Source organism: Oryzias latipes, chromosome 15 (genome assembly GCF_002234675.1).
Source record: "Oryzias latipes chromosome 15, ASM223467v1".
NCBI lineage: Eukaryota > Metazoa > Chordata > Actinopteri > Beloniformes > Adrianichthyidae > Oryzias > Oryzias latipes.
The window spans coordinates 12,904,495-12,927,272 of NC_019873.2; the positions used below are offsets into that span (position 1 = coordinate 12,904,495).

The 22,778-nt window shown below is 46.6% G+C and overlaps 2 protein-coding genes across 2 annotated transcripts; one reads left to right on the top strand and one right to left on the bottom strand.

Annotated features, from left to right (window-relative positions):
- The first annotated feature begins 11,682 nt into the window (after window positions 1–11,682).
- tjap1 (tight junction associated protein 1) lies at window positions 11,683–19,974 on the top strand. The gene is made up of 9 exons (XM_020709837.1): window positions 11,683–12,738; window positions 13,263–13,291; window positions 13,729–13,890; window positions 13,977–14,043; window positions 14,860–14,889; window positions 15,951–16,058; window positions 16,652–16,735; window positions 17,184–17,828; window positions 17,942–19,974. The coding sequence occupies exons 1-9, from the start codon at window positions 11,683–11,685 to the stop codon at window positions 18,272–18,274; spliced, it is 2,514 nt and encodes an 837-aa protein (XP_020565496.1). The 3' UTR covers window positions 18,275–19,974.
- A 1,436-nt stretch (window positions 19,975–21,410) lies between these two features.
- dnph1 (2'-deoxynucleoside 5'-phosphate N-hydrolase 1) lies at window positions 21,411–22,610 on the bottom strand. The gene is made up of 4 exons (XM_004077022.4): window positions 22,385–22,610; window positions 21,948–22,016; window positions 21,768–21,878; window positions 21,411–21,682 (listed from the first exon to the last, which is right to left on the bottom strand). The coding sequence occupies exons 1-4, from the start codon at window positions 22,518–22,520 to the stop codon at window positions 21,546–21,548; spliced, it is 453 nt and encodes a 150-aa protein (XP_004077070.1). The 5' UTR covers window positions 22,521–22,610; the 3' UTR covers window positions 21,411–21,545.
- Window positions 22,611–22,778: the final 168 nt, after the last annotated feature.

The window sequence follows — 22,778 nt, forward strand, 5'->3', positions numbered from 1 at the left end:
AAATGGGAGTTCAGAAGCTTCAGGTGCTAATAGGTGTTGATTGGACTCAATCTTCATCTGTTTTACCAGGAGACCCCCCCCCCCCCCCCCCCCCCCCCCCCGCCAGCCCACTGTGGGCCTGAAGCAGGTGAAAAACTATTTCTGTTTTGGTTTGTTAGTCTGAAAGCAGCGGACCAACAGTTATTTTTCAGAGTTTTTCTCAGCTTCTGCTGCTAAAAGGGATCCTGAACATCTTTTTCAAGCTCCTTCATCCTGGAGAGACATTTGCTCCGTCCCTGCCTCCTTCTCTGGCTTCCCTCCAAGATCTACACACATCTGGCACGTGTCTGGCCCTGATCTCTCAGGAGGCCCCGCCTCTTTTCTGTAAAAACACTGTTACTGGTGAACATCTTACTTCAGATCACCTACCTGTTCAAGCAGGCTCAGGCTTGCCCCACCAAGAACAAGTTGCTGCTTTCTGATGTTTCTGGCAGCTCAGAAACTATTAACCCTGACACCAAGACCACCATAGTCCCAACAAACCTTCAGCTACTAAACGGTGAACTGCACAACTCAGACTTTCCATTCAAAAAACTCTTGAGGAACTCTCTTATAGCCTCAAAAACCTGGAATGCAGGTGATCACCTCAGGGATGCAAGGCCAAAGTCCTTGTGTTCTCACTACAGCCTTTTAGAGGATCTCAAAGTAGGGGGAATATCGACAAAATGAAAACTACGTCCTTCCTGAGGCTTCTTTGAGGCCCTAAAAGCTCTAGAGAACTCACCACAACATTCGGACTGTGCATAGATGAATGCATGGATAAACAGTTTGATTTTCTTTTTTTGTGCCTTGAGGCGGCTTCTGCTGCTCTGAATTGAAAAACAGATGTGAAGATAAGACATTCACCCATCTTCTCTTCCAGAATCCAGCTGATTGCTTGCCCCCTTCCTGACAGATCTCCATGGCAGGGCGGTGGATGACGGTCCCTACACGTCACCGTGTATCCAGAATCTATTACCAGCTCATTGATCACCCAGTCAATAATCAGCTGATGTTCTAAAGACCATCTGTGGGTTGTGATGCACTACTACAGCTGCATCAGGCCTTCAGGATTTCAGCCGTAGTAGGAGCTTTCCATGACGTGCAGATTTAGTGAAGTCTAAATCTGACCGTGGGTTGGTGTTGGGGGGCTTGTGGGCAGTGGGGGTGTTGATGGGGTCTAACCTGCTGGACGAATTGTTCCAGCAGCAGCTGGGAGATTCCTCTGTACCCAAAACTGCCAGCGTGTCAGACCACCTGCCTCACAATGCCGCTCTGTTTATCCAAGCAGAAGAATGCCTGGGGGGGCAACCTTGACCCCTCCCTCAGCACAGCAGCTGAACCCCCCCCCCCCCCCCCCGCCCTTCATTACATCCCATTTTGACCACTCTGAGGAGAGACTACCACCTTCAAAGAGGAGATGAAGATTCACTTCCTTTGTCCCCTCCTCTGTATTTTCCGTCTGCCCTTGACCTCTTGTTTGTCAGTCCCTCATTGGGCTTTCCATGATATTGTCTCAAAAATAGAAGAACAATCTTGGTAATTCTCCCTCTAACATACACTGATGTTTTACGTAACTCCTTTATTGTATATGTTTCCTCTGTAAATAACAGTTACTGACTTCTGAGTTTTTGCTCACATCAAATCAGTTTTTTCAAATATATCAGAACAAGAACCCATCCAAAAATCAAAAGCACAGAAAAATCATTGACAAAGTAGTAAAATGGCCATCATACAAAAGAAAGAACCAAATACAAAACCAAGGAGGCACTCTCAGACTGCAGGAGTAAGGCAAAACCACAATAGTCAGTCCCAAAAGCTCTTTTAAAACTGTTGATCAGGCATGTCCAAAGTCCGGCCCGTGAGCCAAATGTGGCCCGCATTCAAATTGTCATCAGCCAGCAGCCTCCTTTGATAAAATCAATCATGTTTGACCCCCAGAACTTTCGAAAAACTGTGCATATGATTTCTTGATTGTGGTTGGCTAAATTATGTTTGAAACCGGTGTAAACCTGTGGGAGCACTATCGTGTGACCCCTCTGTGACACTTTCTAACAAATTTCTGAAATTTAAACTAAAAATAAATAAAATAAAAAAGGAAAGTTAACAGCAACAGCCACGGCTTCCAGGTCAAGTGGAAACTGGTATAGTTTATTTAGTATATTGATCCTGGATGTAATGACACAGGATGTGAGGGGAAGGCTGGATGTGGAGAAAATCTTTTGTATTTTGGTAACTTCTTTAAACATTGCAAAATCAATCAGAAGAAATCTCTCCAGTGTATTCTCACTGCCAGAGGGAAGTGAAGACAGGTTGTCCACAGAAGACAGAAGAGCAATGTTTGTTCTCTAAATCTCAATCTTTCTTTAGAGGTGGACTGCAACCTCCCTACATTTCAGAATGAACCAAAGGGTCCATTCAGTCATCTTCCATTTTTGTGTTAGATCACAGGGGCAGCAGTCTAAGCAGAAATGCCCATACCTCTCTCTTCACTGAAACATCCTGACCCCCAAGTTTTCCAGAGTTAGATTACAAAAGTCCTCCAGTGCATCCTGAGTCTGCCCCTGGGCCTCCTCCTGGTGGGGCATGCCTGGAACACCTCCTCAGAGAGAGACCCAGGAGGCATCTAAAAAGATGTGATCAAGATACCTCAACTAACTCCTCTCAAAGTGGTGAAGCAGCAGCTGTATTTTAGGCTTCTTTGCAGGTGAGAGAGATCCTCACACAATCTCCATAGGAGTGCCCCACCACCCTGTGGAGGAAACTCATTTCAGCTTCTTGGACCCAGGATCTTGTCCTTTCAGTCGTGACCCAAAGTCCATTGCCACAGGTGAGGGTAGGAACATCTGATTAAATCTAAAACTTTACCTCTAGGCTCAGTTCCTTCTTTACCGTGACAGACAGTACAACGGCCACATTCCTTCAGTTCAGTCGCTCAATCTATCCGCTTGTCAATCACACTCTCCAACTGACACCCTGGTATTGCAGACCTCTAGCCTGGGAGAAGAATCTCTGTTCAGGCTGCTTCCCTCTCAGTGAGCTGACGTTCCACGTCTCGATGCACAGAGAGTGGGTTTGCAGTTCAGTTCAGGAGACTTTACAGATCTTCCTTTAACCCTTGTGCTATCCTAGGCACTTTAACATTGGGAGTTGGGTCATCTAGACCCACTAGTGACTAGACAGTGCTCTGAACCTTTTTTCTTCAATGATTTGTGAACCTCACTGGTGTCCATGGATCACATGAAATCTTTCCACCTTTATCCACCTTTGTCATGGTAGGGAGAACATGTCAATGTTAGGGTGGGGTCGTCTAAGATAGCACAAGGGTTAAATCTTCTTTCTACAGGCTGATTTTTAACTTGCCTTAGTCTAGCTCAGGGGTCGGCAACCTTTTTTACTCAAAGAGCCATTTGGGACCGCCCCTAATAAAAAGAAAAGCACCCAGAGCCACAACCCGTTTTGACATCATTATATATATTATGCATGTATATATTATTCAAAGGTGCTCATTACATCGATCGCGATCGACCGGTCGATCTTCAATGACATGAGTGTAGATCGTGGGCCAGAAAAGATAAAAAAGGAAAAAAAAAGTACTTCTTTAAAATCCACCAAAGTCCTCACTGAGAAGTACGGGACTTGATTGACATGTAGATTGGCCAATCGGACATCGTCTGAAGCATACACCGCTGCAAATGCACATTATGTTCTTTAAAGGATGATACCGCGGCCGTGTGTGGGAGGAGCTACTGGTTCTGGTCTGATTGCTGCATGGAGCGATGTGTTTATCAATGCATGGTAGACACTGAGAATGTGGAGAGATCAGGTTTATTATTTTGAAGAGTTCTACTTGGTAACCATGTTTCCATGTTTGGGTTTATAAAATCATCCCAGAGAAAGTCTCTGCTTCAACTCCCGCAGGGAAAGCTGCGTCTCAATCTGACGCCCTTGTTTGCATCTCTGACAGATTTTGAAGCCAAAGCCCCTCCTCCGCCTCTTTACCTGCTTTTCCTCTCTACCTGTTCACCTGTTCACATCCTCTGCAGCTGAGATTTGTTACCCCCCGCGCTCCTCAGTGTGTCCTACACAGAGAGCGCAAAATACGGAAGTCGGGGCGCTCCAGCGCAGCACAAGGATGAAAGAGCAGGACACAGGTTATAGCAGGGATAGAGCGGGTTAAGAAAATGAGTGGAAGAAGGCTCTCCGTTGAAGAAATATTCAATATTGTACACATTTTATTATTGGTCAGAACTATCTTTTATTTAGAAAAATATTTTATTTTATCAGTCCAGTACGAAAAAAAAACATCAACAAAAGCTGTTTTGGGCGGTTTTTGGCTGGGTCTGGCGGTTTTCAGATGACTTTTCGGCTGGAAAACTGTGACTCTATCTGGCAACACTGGCGCAAACTCTCTGTCATCAGCGAGTTCCTCTCTGCCCCGCAGCACGTCAAGTTCCCGGCAGAGGATCGGAGTGTTTATTGAAGCCGCCCCGCGTGCCTCTCCCTGCTATCAGCTCTGCAGGTCTCGCCCGATAAATACGAGCTCATTACGAAGCTGTTTTTTACGTGGCTCGTGCTTCGTACGGAGCCATCAGCGCCTTTGAAATGCCATGAAAAATGAACAAACTAAAATAAAATTTAATTATTATAAAATACTCATAATTTTCCAAAGTCACGGGGAGCCACAACAGAAGGATGAAAGAGCCACATGTGGCTCCGAAGCCATGGGTTGCCGACCCCTGGTCTAGCTCAACTGTCTGCCATTGCAAACCCAGGGGCATTAGCCCCCAGACAGAACAGCTCCTAGAATCACATGAGCTCCCAAACTAACATCATAGGATATTAGTTTTCTGTCTGGTCCAACAAGAAATGTTTACAATCATAATTAATGTAAATAAATCCTAGCCTCAAATATAAAAGGGGTTTGTACAAATATACACCTCTTGTCTGAAGTTCCATAACCCTCTATTTTAAAAGTAAAATCTGTCCAACACAAGAGGCCTTCAGCGCTTGTCTGTTGGCTCAGCTGCTGGGTGGATGATAAGTTCTTGAACAGTCTATACTAAAATGCAGACATTGGGAAAAGTCCTTAATAAATATCTATGTCTTTTAAATTATTTCATCATAGAATTTCATCCCGTATCCATTCAGCACTCCTACTTTTTTTGTTTCTTAATTCCTAAACAACCTTTTCCAATGAAAATCCCTTTTATGGTGTTTTTCACATGTTCTTGTAACATTTTTTTGATGATGGAGAACATATGTGAAGAAAATTAAGCTCAAAATTGCTTTTCTGAGTATTTCTTTATTCAGATTGTTGTGAATAACGAGCAGACAACAAAGGCCGTTTGAAAAAAAACAAACGTATTTGTGACGTAGGAAATACATTGAGCGGACCACAAGCTTTCAAGTTTTCCTCTAAACTCCACCTGCGTGGATCAGGAGGGGTGGAAGTCAGTAAGAAGTGCTCAGGTCTGTGGTTACCGAGTCAGAGAGACACGAGCAGCTGCTTGAACTCAGCGCTCTCCATTCCTGCCATAACTATCATACTGGAGGAAATGTATTGGGGGGGTGCATTGTTGTGGAGCAGCTGGACATTGTCTTTGTCTCTTTCCCCAGGAGGGACACAACAATGAGCACAGCAGCTGCTGTCATGTGATCTCACCAGTTCCATGTGTGTGTATTTTTCTGGAGATGATCAGTTGACACTGTTCCATCCAGACACATCCCAAAGACTGAGGGGACATCAGGATGATGGATGGTCCTCCCGGAAGAAAGAAACCCTGAAAATGTTTTCTTTAAGCAGAGACGACCTCTTCAGTGAGGAATGGTGAAGTTCCACTGGGGTAACCGACAGACATTTAAAAAATGCAGGAATCTGACCCTCAGAAATGAAGCCTGAAGTGGGTTGGCCATATTGACTTACGCCGACTACTTCAACAATGTTCTTTAAAAGGATCAACAGGGTTTGACAAAGTAAAGTGAGTATATTGTTTAATCCAAATGTAAATTTGGAAAGAGCAGAAAAAGGTTTAGTTAGGGAACGTCAGCTCAGACATTTCGCAGGAAAACTGTGGGAGCAGCTATAACCTGAGATCGATGGCAGGAACATCCCCTGGGGGCAAAGAAAGTCAAACGTAAAAGTGACGACAGAGATTGAAATCACAAAGAGGATGGGGATTCTTCACTGACTGATCAGAGAATCTCCAGATATCAAAAATGTTTTCTGCCGCTTAAACAAGAAAGTCATGAGTTGGCGGTTCCTGCCCCTCTGCTGCCCCCATTTGGTCGCTCTTGCTGCTGTTCCACACCTCATTTCCACTCTAGCTCAGATCATTTCAAACCAGTGCCTTTTGACACAACGTGTAAGAGAACACTCTGTGGTGTTGAGTCTAGTTAAAGCATGCCATCTGTCTTTGACCTAATTTAATGTAATTTCTCCTTGCTTGCAGAGTGAGCTTGAAGCCCACGCCTCCAAACAGCCACGCCACACATTTTTTAAACAGTCAGGGAATCAGCTTTGTACATTTCATACAAAAGCAAATTTTTTCTTCAGTTACTTTACCTATTTTTTATTAGAGACATGTCCAAAGTCCAGCCAGCGTTCAAATTTCCACTGGCGCGCAAGTTCATCTCATAAAATCAATAATATGCGTCCCCCATCATTTTCTAAGAATTGTGTGTACGCTTTCTTGATTGTGAGTGGCTAAATTACATTTTAAGCTATGGTAAACCAATGGCAAGTTGACCTTCAGAGTCCTATGGGGCAAATAAGAGCATTGTTTCTGTGATCAAAACCTAAATATTTTGTACTTCTGAATAAGATAACTACTTGTGTTGTTTGCCTTTTCAGATGATCTAAATTCAGAGGTTTACAGTGAGCATTCAGTTGTGAAAAGATCTGTCATACAAAGAGTTGTGATGAATGGGAAAACCTCAGAATACGGAAAGGCAACATCTGGAGTACCTGAGAGCGCTCTGCTTGCACCAATACTATTCTCAATGTTTACCAATGACCTACTGGAGGTTGTGAATGTGTCAAGTATGCGGATGATGTCAAGTTGTAGCAAACTATCACCTCATCGTCTGACTGTGCCTCTTCAAAATGACCTTAACAACCTCTGCAGATGGCCCTTTAACTGACTTCTACTTAACCCACAAAAATGCACAATATATTTAGAAATACTCTCAAAAAACAGCGAATGGACAACTGTGCACAACTTGGGGATCATCCTTTACACCAAACTAACTTTTTCAGCTCATGTCAGCAGCACAGTAGCAAATCCCTCATTAGGTCTCCTCTTCAGATCATTTCAGTCAAGTCGGATGAGTTCAATTAGATCTCACCTTTTTCAGGAATACAATGACTGCAAAAATGACTCCTCATACCTGTTATGTTGCTTTGGACTCCATGTGCCACAGAAAACAACACGACAGCTGTTTGATTTCATGTTCCTTATGCTCGTGTTTTAACTTTTAAATTTGGCACATTTTTCCAGGTTTGTATTTCGGCAAAAGCTTTTATCTCTTTCTGTCCATACCTTAACCTTTTCATTGCCAACCCCTGCAGTTTTAAGGCTTGTCTTTTAACAAATATCAAAGGTTTGTGACAATTTGAAATGATCGTCTCACCTCCACCTCACTTTTATTCCTGTTTATTAGTGTTTTATTATATTATTTTGGTATATTTATATGGAAATTAGATCCTTTTAGTGACTTTAGTGTGAATTCGCATATTATTGGGCTCCAGCCTGTCGGTGAAAGTGTTTAAATAAATACATGAGAATAAAATGTTTGAACATTTCAACTGAACTCAGATTTATTCATTTTGTTTGTTTTTATTGTTTATTTATTTATTAATTATATTTTGCTCCAATTTGTTATTTAACTGGTCATTTTCAAGGACTTCCTTTTCCCTTATCAACCATTAACCTGCTGCAAGTGAAATTATTTGGGTCTAAAGCCTTGCTCAGAGGCACCTCGGTAGTGTGTCTGGACTCCTCACAGATGGTGATGTGCCCCACCCAAGTCAAACCCCATCAATAGCTGCAGCTGAACCGTATCTTTATTATTTTCCGTGGTAGCCTTTAACGCCACTGTAAAATTAGACTTTAAGCAAAGTTTTTGGTCAGTCAGTGACGTCAGCACGCAGACGTTGGACAGGGCGGGGGTAATAAATGCGGGTGGGATTCCTGAGGATTACCCATCGTGCCCCGCGGCTGAAGATGGCGCCAGCTGAGCGTAGTTGAGGATCAATTTCTTCCGATAGGCTTTGGACGGATCCTCTGCCCGCATAGCAGAGCACCGCGGCCGGCTGCCTCCCCGCCGCCTGTCTGTGTCGCTGAGCCAGCCCGGCTCGGTACCGAGCCTCCGTCCTCCGAACGCGGCTCAGGGAGAACTTCTCCGCTCTCACGACCGAACTGTTGAGGCCCCTCGGGCCGTTCCGCACCCGCTGGCGGTCAGGTAAGCCTCACATCGGGGTATCGGGCGAGCCTGACAGCCACGGCTGCTCGCCGTTCCCCGGTTCTAGTAACTCTAGCTGCATGGTCGAAATTGGCCGTGCGCCTGAGCCCCTCCTGCCCACTCTAACTGTGAATGGTGGGTTGGGGGTGGGGTCAGGGCGGCGTCCAGGGACGGATTGTACGATAGAGCGAGTCTCGTGCTTGTGGTCCCGCATCTTGCCACACAAAAATTCCGTGTGTGCAGGTTGGCATGACAGCCAATCAGAGAGAGTCACCAAAATGTGATGAGGACTTGTTGACATCACTCTGACCCCCTGAGCTGTCAGGTGTGACTCGCCTGTCCACAGCTCCAGGATCAGCTGGGTCAGTGGGTGTCACATTCATTCTGGTGGGGGTCAGTTTGCCTAAAAAACTTTATTAACCAAATTGACAATCGTTACATTGTATCACAAGTTGTTCACTTTTGGGGTTGCCACAGAGAATCGGCTTCACTGATTTGCACAGGTCCAGTGGGTTTTTTTCTTTTTAGAGATTTTTTTCCTGGATGCCATTCCTGTCACAACCCCGTATTTTGTCTGGGCTGGGGACCGGCACAGGTACACCCAGACTTGGATGCTTTAATATTTAATATTATTTTGTTATTCTTGCACTGAAATGGTGATGCTTTAATTTCATTGTACAATGGACAATGACAATAAGGCTAATCTAATCTAAGATACATAGTTGGTCAGTAGCGTGAAGGGTCTTTCCTAAGGACCAATACTGGATGAAGCTCATTGCACACATAAGGGAACCCTAATTTTGGGGGCCAGTTCCACACCCAGCCAACAGAGCCATCCAGCCACTTTTCATTGCTTCCAGTCTTTATATTCTGTTACTTTTGGTGGAAACCTTTCCTTTTCCATATGGAAGTCTCTTGGAGATTGCTTTCTTCTGACATCTGCCTCTGCTTGTCGTTTAAAGGAACTGCAACACTTGGTTTGTGACTAACTGGAATTGGAAGTTGTTCACTGTATTCACACTCTGCACAAAGCTGTCTCCAGATGCTGCAGCTGTTTCATTCATTGTTTCACGTTTCAGCTCGTAGGGGGAAGAGGAGCCAGATCAACTGCAGGCGGCGATGAAGAGTGTCAGGTAAAGATGACTCCTTCCAGCCTGCCTGTCCTGTTGGAGGTTCTCTTGGATCCTCTTGCAGCTCTTTCTGTCATGTGACCTGAAACCTGATCTGTGCTGATAGGGCTTTGGTTTCCTGTGGAACCTCTGAAAGGAGTTTGCTTGTGTTTTAGGTAGTCTCTTTTCTGTGGATGAAGTGTGTGCCAGACACGCCCACCTCTCAGGTATGAACACACCTGCAGACCCACATATAGATTGAAGCTTCTTCCCGGAGTCTGTTTGGGCTTTTGTTTAAACCACATGCATTCAGCAGCAGCTTCAAGAAGTAGGAGCTCAAATGTGGCTCAGTGGAGTTCAGATGAGGGTTTCCATGGCAACAGGGAGGGTGGTCCTCATACTGAGCGGAATACAGGATAGTTTGAGCTCAGAATACCGTTTAGAATAAATAAGAGAGTTTATCTAGATTTGGTACAGCACACCAGGATTAGTTTGAGTTTTACAAGTTAGGACTGGAACCAAGTATTCACTGGGAGGCCTTTTCCACCACAAGGTCGTCCTCATGTTACTTTAGGGTAAAAGCTTTCTAACTTCCTTAGATCTATCATAAAAAGGTGAGGGTCTATGAATGTATTTTATTTTAAAAGATTATATTACACTCAGAGGTGTGGCTTAGCGGTGCAAAAGTCCAATATAGAAAAAGTAGGTATTTTATTAACTATTAATCAACTTCAGCAATGAATTGATTCCTACAATCCAACCAAATCGATCTGACTGAGGCAAGTTGTTGATCGCGTCGACCTATAACATTATAAAATCGTTTCAAAATGAAATAAATGGCTTATGATCAATGTTGGAAAAGACCATTCGGGTTGAGAGACGGTTTATTTTATTTTAACGTAAAAACGACCAACTGCATCACAGCGGACAAGCAAAAATGATCATGCATCATTTCTGTCTAATGTGTAAAAACACTTTGAATTTAGCAAAGACGTGACCGTAGAATGTGCTAGAATGCTACTAATGTTCCCCTTTGGATTATTTGGATGTGGAAAAACAACAGTGGTCTGAACTTTATTAAATATTTTATATACTTTATATATATTTAATTTACCCTTGATTATCTTGCAATAAATACAAGAAATCTTGAAACTTCACCTGCACTGTTCAGTAGCAGATATTTATCTCTGAGTCACACTGGTTGAGTTTTTGGCTAAAGGTGTCCTGGGTTGATTTTACGTCAGTGAACCGGATCGTTCAAAATGAACCGAAACTGATGAATCGCATCAGCAACCACAAACTATGATATAAATTGAAATGAATCCTTACACCCCTAGTTTCGTGGGATCATTTTCATGTCGAGATGGAGGTGACCAAAAAGCCAAATAGCTGAAATCGGATCAGTCCTTTTATACAAACACGTGACATTACCTCAGGACACGTCCACCTCTCGTCATATGCTAACCGGTTCTCGGCCCCGCCATCAGATAACCCTTAGAGTTCCAGCAGATGTTAAAGCAGTGACATCACACAGCTGCTCTCAGTATTAGCCTATAAGCGCCATTCTGCCACGGGGAGATAGCTATGAGCTAACGTTAGCCTCATTCAGATCAATGCAGCTGCACTTCCTGTCCTGGAAACATCAATCGATGTTCAGCCTGAGGCACACATTTCCCACACACACATTGACACACATGCACACAAATAGTTCATGCTGGTGTTATAAGTAGTAGTTGTAGTAATTCGTTATCAACTTAAGACTATACAGAACTTTTGAACTGGGTTCTACTAGGATGGATTGGTCTCTGGTCCCCACAAGATGGGCTAGACCAGCACATGTGGGTAATTGGTCCTGCTAAGGTATTGTAAACAAGCACACACACAGATGGGTGTTTGATTTTACTTTGGGGGTTAAGCAAGCATTGATCTGCAGAGAGCTAGAGAGGTTGGATAGATGATGAGCATGCGGCAGTCCAGTCCTGGTTGAGGCGCAGTGGCGAGCAGCTGGCGGGCGAGCAGAGATCATCACTATAACCCCCATTTCCCAGCAGGACTGAAAACCCACTGGACTCAAGACGGACAGGGGCTCAGGATGAGCAGCGCTACTCCGGCTAGGAAGCCGTACAGGAAGGCTCCACCCCAACATCGCGAGACACGTCATGCCCCATCCAGCACGCCACCACCGCCGCCTCAGCCAGACGTTGGCCAGGTAAACAAATGCACATCTGCACACCACCCAAAGACCCCTGTTCTTAAAGTCTGTCCCCCCACCGGCTTCCTGCGTGCAACGCAAGCCTCGCCGCCGTCATTGTCTGACAGCGAGCTGGAAGTCTCCAGCCTGTCCAGCCTTGACTTCCAAATCCCGCCCCCACCTCTCTTCAGCGGTCCCCTTCCCCCTGCTAACCGGACCAGGACTACACCGATCCAAGTGTCTGAACATCTTCATAGACCAGCTGCTCAAAGGGATGATAAAAGTTCTGACTCCAAAAGAAGCCGCTCCCTGACCCGGCAGCACCGGAGGGAGGCCCACAGCCGGAACGCCCCCACCGTTCACTGTGCGGCCCCCAAGAGTATCCTGAAGCAGCCTGCTGGACTGGGCGTGGCTTCTTCCTATAACAACATCAGGAAGACAAAGTCAGTAGAGTTGCTTGACGGTGCTGACCCTCGCTCTTTGGCAAAGGCGGGGCCGCTGCAGCTGGCCTCGCCAAACTCTTCGGCGCCACCCTCCCCCTGCAGAACCAATTGGAACTGGAGGATGCAGGTTCTGGAGGACAAAGTCCGCTTCTCCCACTTCCTAGATGAGATCACCCATCGGGTGCTTAGTCCCGCCCGTCTCTCGCTACTTGGCAAGTCAGCAGCCCGACGAAGCACCCCCCCCTCCCTGGACAGACTGGGCCTTGCTATGAAGAGCCAGCAGGGGGAGTCTGCACACCGCAGCCACCGCTGGGACCACTGGGTGGCGTCATTACAACGGTCCGACAGGTGGAGCCAGTCTATTCCGGAGGAGTGGGCAGGGAGTGATGTAATCATTAAGGAGGCGGGGCATCAACAAAAAGTGAAGAAGGGGGCAAAAATAGTGACTCAAGCAACAGAGGATCAGAAACACAAGCGACCTTTGTCCAGCCACTCATTGCTCACTCACATCAAGGTAAGTTGTATGTCCCCCCTCCCCCCCCACCGACCTGAAGGTGGAGTCTTTGTGTGTTTTCCAGAGGCCAAGTACTCTCCTGCTGTCATGTGTCCGAAGTGTTGTGTTTAAGGTCTGCACGATGTTCCACTTGCATCGTCAGTGCCGGGGGGGGGCTCCAGTATGGCTGCTGTCGCTCTCGCCTGATCTGTGATCAGTTTATCAATAATGAAAAGTGGGAATCCGTGGACCTTTGACATGTGACTGTGGAACAGTGAGCTTTAACCCGTCGCTGAAGGCTGCTTTTCTCCCCTCCAGAATCTGCTGGAATTACCTTAAATTGCGTAAACGGTTGAAGAGTTACTGTCGCCAAAAGAATGTCAACACTGGAGCTAAAGGGTTAACACTGCCTACCCCAACCCATTTTCATAAAGGCAGAAATAGCTGGGACCCCCCCCCCCCCCATCCCCCTCTGCATAGGATATTTTGAAATTCACAGTACAGTAAATTGATGTGGTTCTGATTCCGCTTTTTCTCTGTTTCAGGAGGTTCTGTCCGATGCTGACCGGATCAGGTGAGTGTGTGTGTGTGTGTGTGTGTGTGTGGTTTAATCCAGCTAACAAACAACATAGGATGGTTCTGACCTGGTCCAAACAACTGCAGTCTAATCCTCATTACATTCCTACTGAGCTCTTCAGGACTGAAGTTTTGAATCAGCTTAGAGCTGCTGGACCAGAATTCCATTCCTGAACATTGAATAAAATGTCAGTTCCCCCTAGAAGACAGAGGGGCCCCAGAGCTGTGATCAAAGACATTTTTGTTTTAAACATGATGATAAAAATGATATTTGCTGTTACAGAAGCCAGGCCCCAACTTTAGGTGGGTTTTGGGACTGCCCACTGATTGGCTTTTGGAGTGAACTTACTGGTTCTCCTCTAATGTCCTGTCTGCATTGTTTTCCTAAAGTGCTTTTGCCAAACTTGACTTGCTTCGTGTGGTTCCGTTACCCAGAATCCTCCAGCAGCAGAATGAAGACCTGCGGCGCCGCCTCTCTCTCTCCACCCAGAAAATGGAGGCCATGGAGGCGGAGTTTGACAGCAGTCGTCACTATATGGAGGCGGAGCTTAGCCGGACCAGGGATGACTTGGATAAGATGAGGGACAAGTTTCGCAGGTAGTGTCTGTGTTGGGAGTTTGTTTGTTTGTATGTGTGTGCTGCGAGTGCAGGCAGCTGAAACAACAGTACATCTCTGTATGCAGACTCCAGAACAGCTACACGGCATCACAGAGGGCTAATCAGGACCTGGAGGAGAAGCTCCACGCTCTGGTAAGCCCCGCCTCCAGCTCTGATTCATTAGTAACCCACTCGCCTCCATCGACCAGGTAATTGATTGGAGAGCACTCCCCGGCTGATGCTCTGATAAGGTCCTGTGTGCATGTGTGTTAATCAGTCCCCTGTGGAGGTGCTCCTGCGGACGTTTTTCTAAATCCAGGCTCACAACCATACAAACTGGGGAAATGGTGACCTTGTTGCCATGGTGATGTCATTTGTTTGCTACAGAAGGGAAGGCGTAACCCTGCAATTTATTGTTTTCAGCATCAAGCATGTATTGAGTGCATAAGTGAGCAAAAAGTGTGTTTTAGTTTCTCTGGCGTGTGCGTGTAAACGCTCCTGTGCATTCATGCGTGTGCTTGCTCCAGTGTTCATATGTGTGAATGTATACATGTCCTTCAGCCTGGCTGGTCACCTCCTGTCAGGAGAAGTTTCTTCCCGCTTGAATATTTAGGTTCTGCTAAACTTGGCTTCTTAATTTTGGAGGTGCTTCAAGGTTCTGGATCCCAGTTCTTGCTCAGGTCCTTGTGACGGTCCAGACTCTGGTTTTCAGGTCTAGAAGTTCTACAAACTGCCCCTCAGCCTGCTCTAAAGGACTTAGTAAACGTTTCTTCAGAGAGGATGGACCTTTGCTGACTTTTTGATGACCACCTGTGAGGTCACAGTAGTGGGCGGAGTTACAGGTGTTGAGAGTGACACCTGCAGTGAAAGTGTGGTTGTTGGTTTCCGACTGACTGTTTGTTCCTTATCTCTTCTCTTTTCCTATGCTGCTCCCCGGTGGACTCCTCTTCATCCTCATCTTCATCACAGGCTGCTGTCAGTCAGACATGGGTTCATGCAGTTGGGTTTCATTCATCCTCCATATCCCCTCTTCCTCTGCCTCATTTCTCTGTCCAGCCGTTTGAACAGCAGGTCATGGTGTTCTGGATTCATGGTGTCTGAATCCAGGACTTCATAAGAGTGATTCTCTCAAAGAAGTTCTCTCTGTTAAGGAGCTTTTGATGATTAAATCTGTAAAGGAACCTAATTCTGCTTGACCTGTTGTGCAGACGGTCTGCATATCCAGTCACCCAGTAGGCTGCAGAACCAGGAATCCAGAGCTGGGTTCAGGCAGCACAAACACAGATACAACTGTGAGGGGCGTGTTCTGGGGACCACACAGGGGCGTGGCCTTGTGTTCCAAGGTTGTGGTTTCAGCCGAACAACAAACTTTGCCCAATTTGACAACAAAAATGAAAGTGACCCAAAATGATTTCACTATTTTTCTTTTTTCTTTGTGAAGACATTTTCTGCAAAGTTGTGACGCCTCTTCCTGAAAAGAGCGGATCAAACGAAAGCATCGGGTGTGAAGCTTTGAGCTAACGTGGTCACTGTTCATGTTGGACAAAATGCTAATGGCAACAAAATGCCCTTTATGCTATCAGCAGTGGAGCCCCTCAAGCTAACAGGCACTGAACTGTAACTAACTATGCTGAGCCCACGCTAGCGCATCATGCTAGCTTTAGCTACTGATGCAGAAGTTGTTCGATCCATCTCAGCTTGTGCGCTTTGATCAAAAATGATACTGCATCCTAAGAGGCATCAGCACAGTGCTAAAGCTAACGCAGCGCTCACATGATCTGGGACATCTGTAGACTACAGGAGGCTGCATGGCGCACGCGCAGGTACAGTGCAGCTCCTGTAGTTCAGACCTCATAGGTACAGATCTGCAAACATGGCCATGCATGGACTCCGCCTAGATAGAACCAATCGAAACCAGAACCCTTTCTGGTTGGTGATCTGTTCCCGCATCTACGTGTAATTTTGCTTTGACGACCCGCCTCCTGCTAGTCCAGCCTCCCAATTTCCTGCTTCAGCTTTCACCCTCATTGCTCTAATGTAACATTTGTGCTCGCCCACAGCTACGGAAGGTGGAGAGGGACAAAAAAACAATGGACCAGGAGATCGTGGAGCTTACTAACAAGCTGCTGGACGCCAAGAACACCATTGACAGACTGGAGGAGCTCAATGTGAGAACGGCAACCACTGAACGTTAGCGACGAGTTCGTCTCCCTTAAACGGTCTTCATGCTGTCGAAGAATAGAGATGTGGCTTTTAGGGGAAATGGGCGGGGCCTCTTGGGTCTGTTTAGGTACATTATGCCCCATTCTTTAGACTGTGCAACATCTGCCAGCAGAGGGCGCTGATGTTCTGGTGATCAGTTTCCTATCCCTCAGCAGGAATCTCTGATCCAGATCAGAGTTTGGATCTCATTCATAGTAAAGTGGGAATTGAACAGTGCCAAGCCCTGATTTATTTATTTTCCCAATGTCATTTGCGACCTTTGATCAGTTTTTATAAACAAGTGACAGAAACATCTCAAGCGTTCCAAAGGTTGGATTTAACTGGGACCTTCTGAACTTGAACTTTCTTCTGCTACTGACTTCAGCAATGTAGGCCATCGAAGAAATCTAAGTAGGACTGCTGTCTGTCCAGACGGGACTGGTTAGTTCTGGTGACGTTCCAGATTGACGACCTCACCGTATCAGACCAGGGTCCTGCTCTCTGACCGACAGGTGACTTGTGCACAGGTATCCCCCTAAGTGTGTGGGTGTGTCTGCAGGAACGATACAGGCAGGACTGCAACCTGGCGGTTCAGCTGCTCAAATGCAACAAGTCGCATTTCAGGAACCACAAGTTTGCTGACGTAAGTACTTGGAGAAATGATGTGGTTATCATGGCAACGCTGACGCCACAGCATCCCGTAGCAACGATGTAATCAGCTATATAGCCCAGAATCTTCTGTTGGGACAAAATGTAAGAAAAAAACATGGAGTCTAAATTTGGCCGCTACTTTTCTTTTTTCTGTCTCCCTCTTGTATCACAATGACAAGCTCTTCAAACTACTGTAACTCTTCAGCCCTTTATGCAATTAAAATCATTTCAGCAGATTCTGAAGCTGAGAAAAGCAGCTTTGTGTCAAAATGCAACACGTTATAAAAACCCTTTGGTTGTTTTTTCTTAGCTTTATAGTCCAAAGGAAATGCTTAAATAACTGAAGAGCATCGGAACTTTGTTAAAGGGTTAACTTGTTTTCAGACAAAACTCAGGGGTGGGGCTTAAGGAGGTTTTATCATGAGTGTGTTTTTCTGCAGCTGCCCTCTGAGCTTCAAGACATGCTGAACAAACACATGAAGAGCAGCCTCCCAGAGCCAGGCTCCGCCCCTGGCAACCAGGACCCAGACACGCTGAGTCTGACGCCCGCAGATGTAGTCCCTACCTCTGTCATTGCCCGGGTCCTTGAGAAGCCCGAGCCGTTAGTTTTGAACTCTGCTCAGTCCAGCAGCTGTGGCCGGCCCGTCGCTGAGGACGTGTTCGTCCACGTGGACATGACGTGCACAGAGGGCGGCGCTGGCCCAGAGGTGCTGCAGCAGAACGGGTCTTGTCTGAGCAACCTCGATGAGGAAGTGGGCGGAGTGCCGTCCTTTGAGAAGCTTAACCCATACCCGGCGCCGCTGCCCCCCCACCCGCTGTATCCAGGCCGCAAGGTGATTGAGTTCTCGTCCGACGACAAAGTCAAGATCCCCAAAAACTCGCCGCTGCCAAACTGCACCTACGCTACCAGGCAGGCCATCTCCCTGAGCCTGGTGCAGAATGACGACGAGCGGCAGATGCCAGGTAGTCCCGCCCAGTCTTGTAGTGGGGGGGTTGGAGCTGCGCAGCGCACCCCGCCATCGCACCATGACGCCGCCAGTGAACCTCTGTCCAGCCAGTCCAGTCCCTTCAGCAGCCCGCCTCAGGTAAAGCCCAACCTGGACCCTTTGGCTTCTCTGATCAACTTTTGTCACATGTTCAGTTCTTTGGGAATTCTAGTACTGACCACTTTCAACCCCCCCCCCCCCTCACCTTACAGGCCCCCAGTGTTCTGGCGAGCTCGGGCAGCTCGGAGGAGGACTTGCTGGCCAGCTGGCAGCGGATGTTTGTGGAGAAGATGGCTCCACCTTCTGATGGTTCACTGCTGCACCGCACCGCCTTCAGCTCCCAGACGGCTCAGGAGCTACAGAAGAGGAGGCAGGTAGTCGGGGGCGGGGCTTCTGCCACGTCTGACCGCCACAGGGCAGCGTACTCAGACGGTGAGGAGGGTTCATCCGCGCGGAGCTGGACGCCGAGTCGCGGCTCCAGCCTGGACACGGACACAGACACTGAGCCGCGTTCTGGAAGGAGGGGGGGGCTTCGGCTCAAGTGAGGAAGGTGAGAGGTTGCTGATGGACCTGGATGACGATGGCGGTAGCGGCGACACGGCGGTTACCGTGGCCATTAGCCCAGAAGAAAAGGAGGGGGAGAGCTCGACCGAGGAGCGGGACATCCTCCCCCACGACTTGCCTGTCATGTCGCCACGCCTAATGGAAATTGACCCCACCCTCAGCACTCCCCAGCGACCACAGAGAAGTCCTAAGAGGATGGGGGTGCACCACCTGCACCGCAAAGACAGCCTGACCCGAGCCCAGGAGCAAGGCACACTGCTGGACTGATGGTCAGTGTCAATGGCAACCAGACAAGCGGCCACACCCACACAGGATATAGCCATACTCTCAAAGTACGCTGCCCTGCTCACGGGTCTGTGTGTGAGTCCCAAGAAAAGACTCCAGACTAAAACTAGATTACACCCTCACGTGCACACTCATGCACTCTCACACACTTGCACACTGTCAGTGCCTCCTAACATCCTATCTAAAGTTGAAAGTAACGGATCTGTATAACAGACTTAATTTGACGTTTCTCGAAGCGCTGGTTTACAGTCGCTCTTCCACCTGATTGTTTCTCGTGTTTGACCTTTGACCTTGTTCTTATGGTGACACAGAGGGGGGGCTTCTCCACAACTTTCACCTGGAATGTAATTATGAGTGGGTCTGTTTTTACCTGCAGTGTTTTGGTTGTTTTCATTTCGGGACGAACAGCAGAACTGCTGCCCTCTAGTGGATCGGTGAAGTAGCTCAGGTTGTGGCTCCTGCTGTCACTGATTTGACCCCGCCTCTGGGCTGGTGGAGGCTCAAGTATTGATCTGTTTAGACTTGATTATAAGTTTTGATAATCACTGAATGTTGGTTCTGAAAACCACCTCAAAATCCTGAATGTTTTAACTATGTCACAGAATAATAGACCACTCGAGGTTTAATGACTTACTAAAGAACCTGTTAGATCTGTTAGGGGAACTTGGGCTCAACCTCTAGAGTCTGTTTTTTTGCTGTGCTCCTGAAAGTAGACCAGCATCAGAGATGATCGTCTTCACTTACAGATACTGGCCCGAATGTACGCCCTACCCACTAAAGCTGCTTGCTCTGACGTCCCACACACACTTAAACACAACACCATCAACATCCGTCGGGAGTGTCCAGCTCCAGGCCATGCTGGCCACTGTTCTGCTTCTTCTTCTCTTCTTTAGAACAGGGATGTCTGGAACTTGAGCAAAATGGGGTCCACCAGTCCTGGAATCGAACACTCCCTGATCATAGTGTGTCCACTTGAAGTAACACTATGTCCTGGCATGCATTACAGGTCCTGGGGGTGTTCTTTGTGAGCTTGAGGTTTGGGGCTTGCAACGTCTGTTGGTGTGTCTGGTTGTGAGGAAATCACATGGTGCCAACCAGGCATGGCTGACGTTGCAAACAATATAGGGTCTTACCACAGTGGTGCAAACGCTCCAACACAGCTCCCAGGATGCATGAGGGCTCACCTTAGCAAACTCATTGGTTGCTGGTTCAGTGGCCACGCCCCCTACTCTGTGGAGGCGGATCTCTCACCTAGGCATGGGTGCTTTAAGAGAGGAACTGTTTTTGTTTCACTTCCTGTTGGGGAGAAATCTCTGACTGTTAGAGCTCTGACTTTATTTTCACAGTTTGTAAACAATGTATATTTTGAAGCAAATAAACATATTTTAAAACTAAAGTCTAGGCCTATTGCATTGTGGGAAAATGTTTGGAAAGTTTGTGGTTCTGAATAGGATACAGTTCACTGGTTTTTTTTTTTCACTCGTATCACTTGTACAGAACATCATTGGGCCTGGAGCAAGAATTGCCAGGTTTGGAGCGCTTCAACATTTCGCACCAAGTGTCTTCCAACTGCAGGTACATGCACTAGCATCATGTAGCGACAGTCCAATGTGAACACCATGTGCTAAAAGTGCGACACACATCTTGACCCATTTACTACAGGCCCGGTTTCTGAAAGTACAACCTGCTGTACTTGAGAAAGTAACAGAAAAAACTTAAATCCGACAGCCCCATTTCACGTGAACACTGGCTGCTGGTTGACCCGATGGACCAAAGCTTTGACCTTCAAGACTAAACATTTCCACCATCCTAACCAAGGTCATGAAGCAGTTCCTTAGGCCATTGGAGACAGATGTCAGATAACAAGATTCATGTGCAAAGACATTTCAGATATTTACACCCTGATGTTAAGTCTTTCATGATACTTCTTGTCCTGACAACTATCTGGAGGTGATTAAAAAAAAAACCATTAGAGGTCTAACTTGTGCATTACTCAAGTATTTTTAGGATAAGCAGGGGGGTAGACCCAACAAAACTCACCCCACTTTCTCAGCTTTGTTAGAATGGAGTGGGCAGAGCTAACTTCAATTGGCTGCACTAAATACTCTGTAACAAATGCTGCCCAAATGTTTTTTGTGTGATTGTATCTGAATTCCTCTACCTGTTGTATCTGAACTTGGTGTACTTTATAGTCACCATTTTTGTAGGTATCCAAATCTATAATTTCAAACTCCAGTGCCCTAGAAATTTCCCAGAAGTCCTTGGGATGAACCAGTTTGCATTGATGCTCACTAGATTGGTGAATATAGTCAATAGTTGAACAATTTTTCATTTAACCCTTGTGCTATCTTAGATGACCCCACCTTTGCATTGACGTGTTCTCTCTACCATGACAAAGGTGGATAAAGGTGGAAAGATTTCATATAAACAATGGACACCAGTGAAGATCACAAATCATTGAAGAAAAAAGGTTCAGCGCACTGTCTAGTGGGTCTAGATGACCCAACTCCCAATGTTAAAGTGCTTAGGATAGCACAAGGGTTACAAAAATTGTTAACATTTATTTTTTATGGGAAATCTGTGATGTCATATTTGCCATTAAAAAAAAAAAAAAAAAAGTAGTGATCATGGTGTCTGAATTGGTGTTAAACTCCAGGGCACTGGACAGTCCCTCACTATGGTCTTTTAGTAGTTAGGAACCCAGAGATTAATTGCTTGGAGGAGGAAGGAAGTACACTGAATCATGCTTTCACCACAGTCCTGCAGGTGATCTGGTTCTGGGAGGGGGCTGCCGCTGAAATACAATGAACTCTGAAGAGAAATCAGACAATCTGGAGGGACTGACTTTTATTTTAATTGCATGACTGCAATGCCAGTGAGAAACCCCCCAGATGGCACCCTTTCACAAGCAATGTCTGCTAGAAAGGTGATTGGTAGAAAAAAACTTTATTAATTTTAACCAAAGTGTCATGATTGGCTCTTCTCTGAGGCGTTCTTCAGGTTGACAAAGAATTCATCCAGAACCTTTTCCAGCACATCCTCGCTGTAGTCCACTACCTGGAAACGCTCGCCATCGACAGCACCACGAATCATGGCAGACAGTGCTTTGGGTGCACAGACAGAACGTTTGTCAGAACAAACAGTCAGTCAAACAAATGAATAGGTGTACGAAGTGGGAAGATGGCTTACTGCGTCCAGAAGATGGCCGGAACAAACACAGAACCGTCTTCTTCATGTCCACGGCCCGGCCCAGCTCATAACCCACGCCTAGAGAAGGCTGCGTCACCTCGGCCACGATCACTGCCACAGAGGTCAGAGGTCAGTGCCTGCAGACAACACTGAGGGCAGGCTCACTTTATTGGGCCTCACCATCCGATTCCTGCAGCCACGCCACATCCCGGTCATGGATGACCCGATCCTCCAGCGCCGCCGCCTCTCCTGTCCAAACACATTTTTAAAGCATTTAGAATGCAGGAGGAAGTGCAATGTGAGACACAGGAGGAGGGAGAATAAAGCATTTAAAAATAGGAAGAAAGGGAGGAGAAGCGCAGAGAAGGAAGCTTAGCAACAGAGGGGGACACAGGAGAAGGAAAGAAAGAAGATCCACAGTAACAACTACAACAGAAGAAGAAGAGCAGCAGGAGAACAAATGAGTCCAAGCAGGAGAAACACTGGATTTCCATAAAAGGAGAAATCAAGAGAACTGCAGTCACAGCCCCCAGGGAGACAAAGGGAAGAAGAGCCACGCAAGACAGGAAAAAACAGACAATATTAGTGTTGTGTAAGTCTGCGCGTGCGTGGATCACCTGTGTCTGTGAGCTCGGTGTTGCACACGTGCTCGGTCAGCACGCACCCGTAGCTCTGCAGCTTGTGCACGAGCCTGCGGTACACGTGCACATCATCCCGTCCGCCGCGGATGCTGCCGCAGAAGTAAATCTTCATCTTGCTTTTCACCGCCGAATTTTCCGAACTCAAAAACCCTATGCTCCCGCGCAACAGGCTTTTTCTGTCACGTGACTCTCACGTCATGGCAGGAAGTTTGGAGTCTTTTTTTTTATTCAAACTTTATTGAATGTAAAAAATTCAATACAAAACAATGTTAAACAGTGAACAACAACGAAGGAACAAGCAGGGGGTTATTACATTTTACGCAGATATATTGAAACCGACACACAGATCAAATGTCTTGATGGCTTTCTT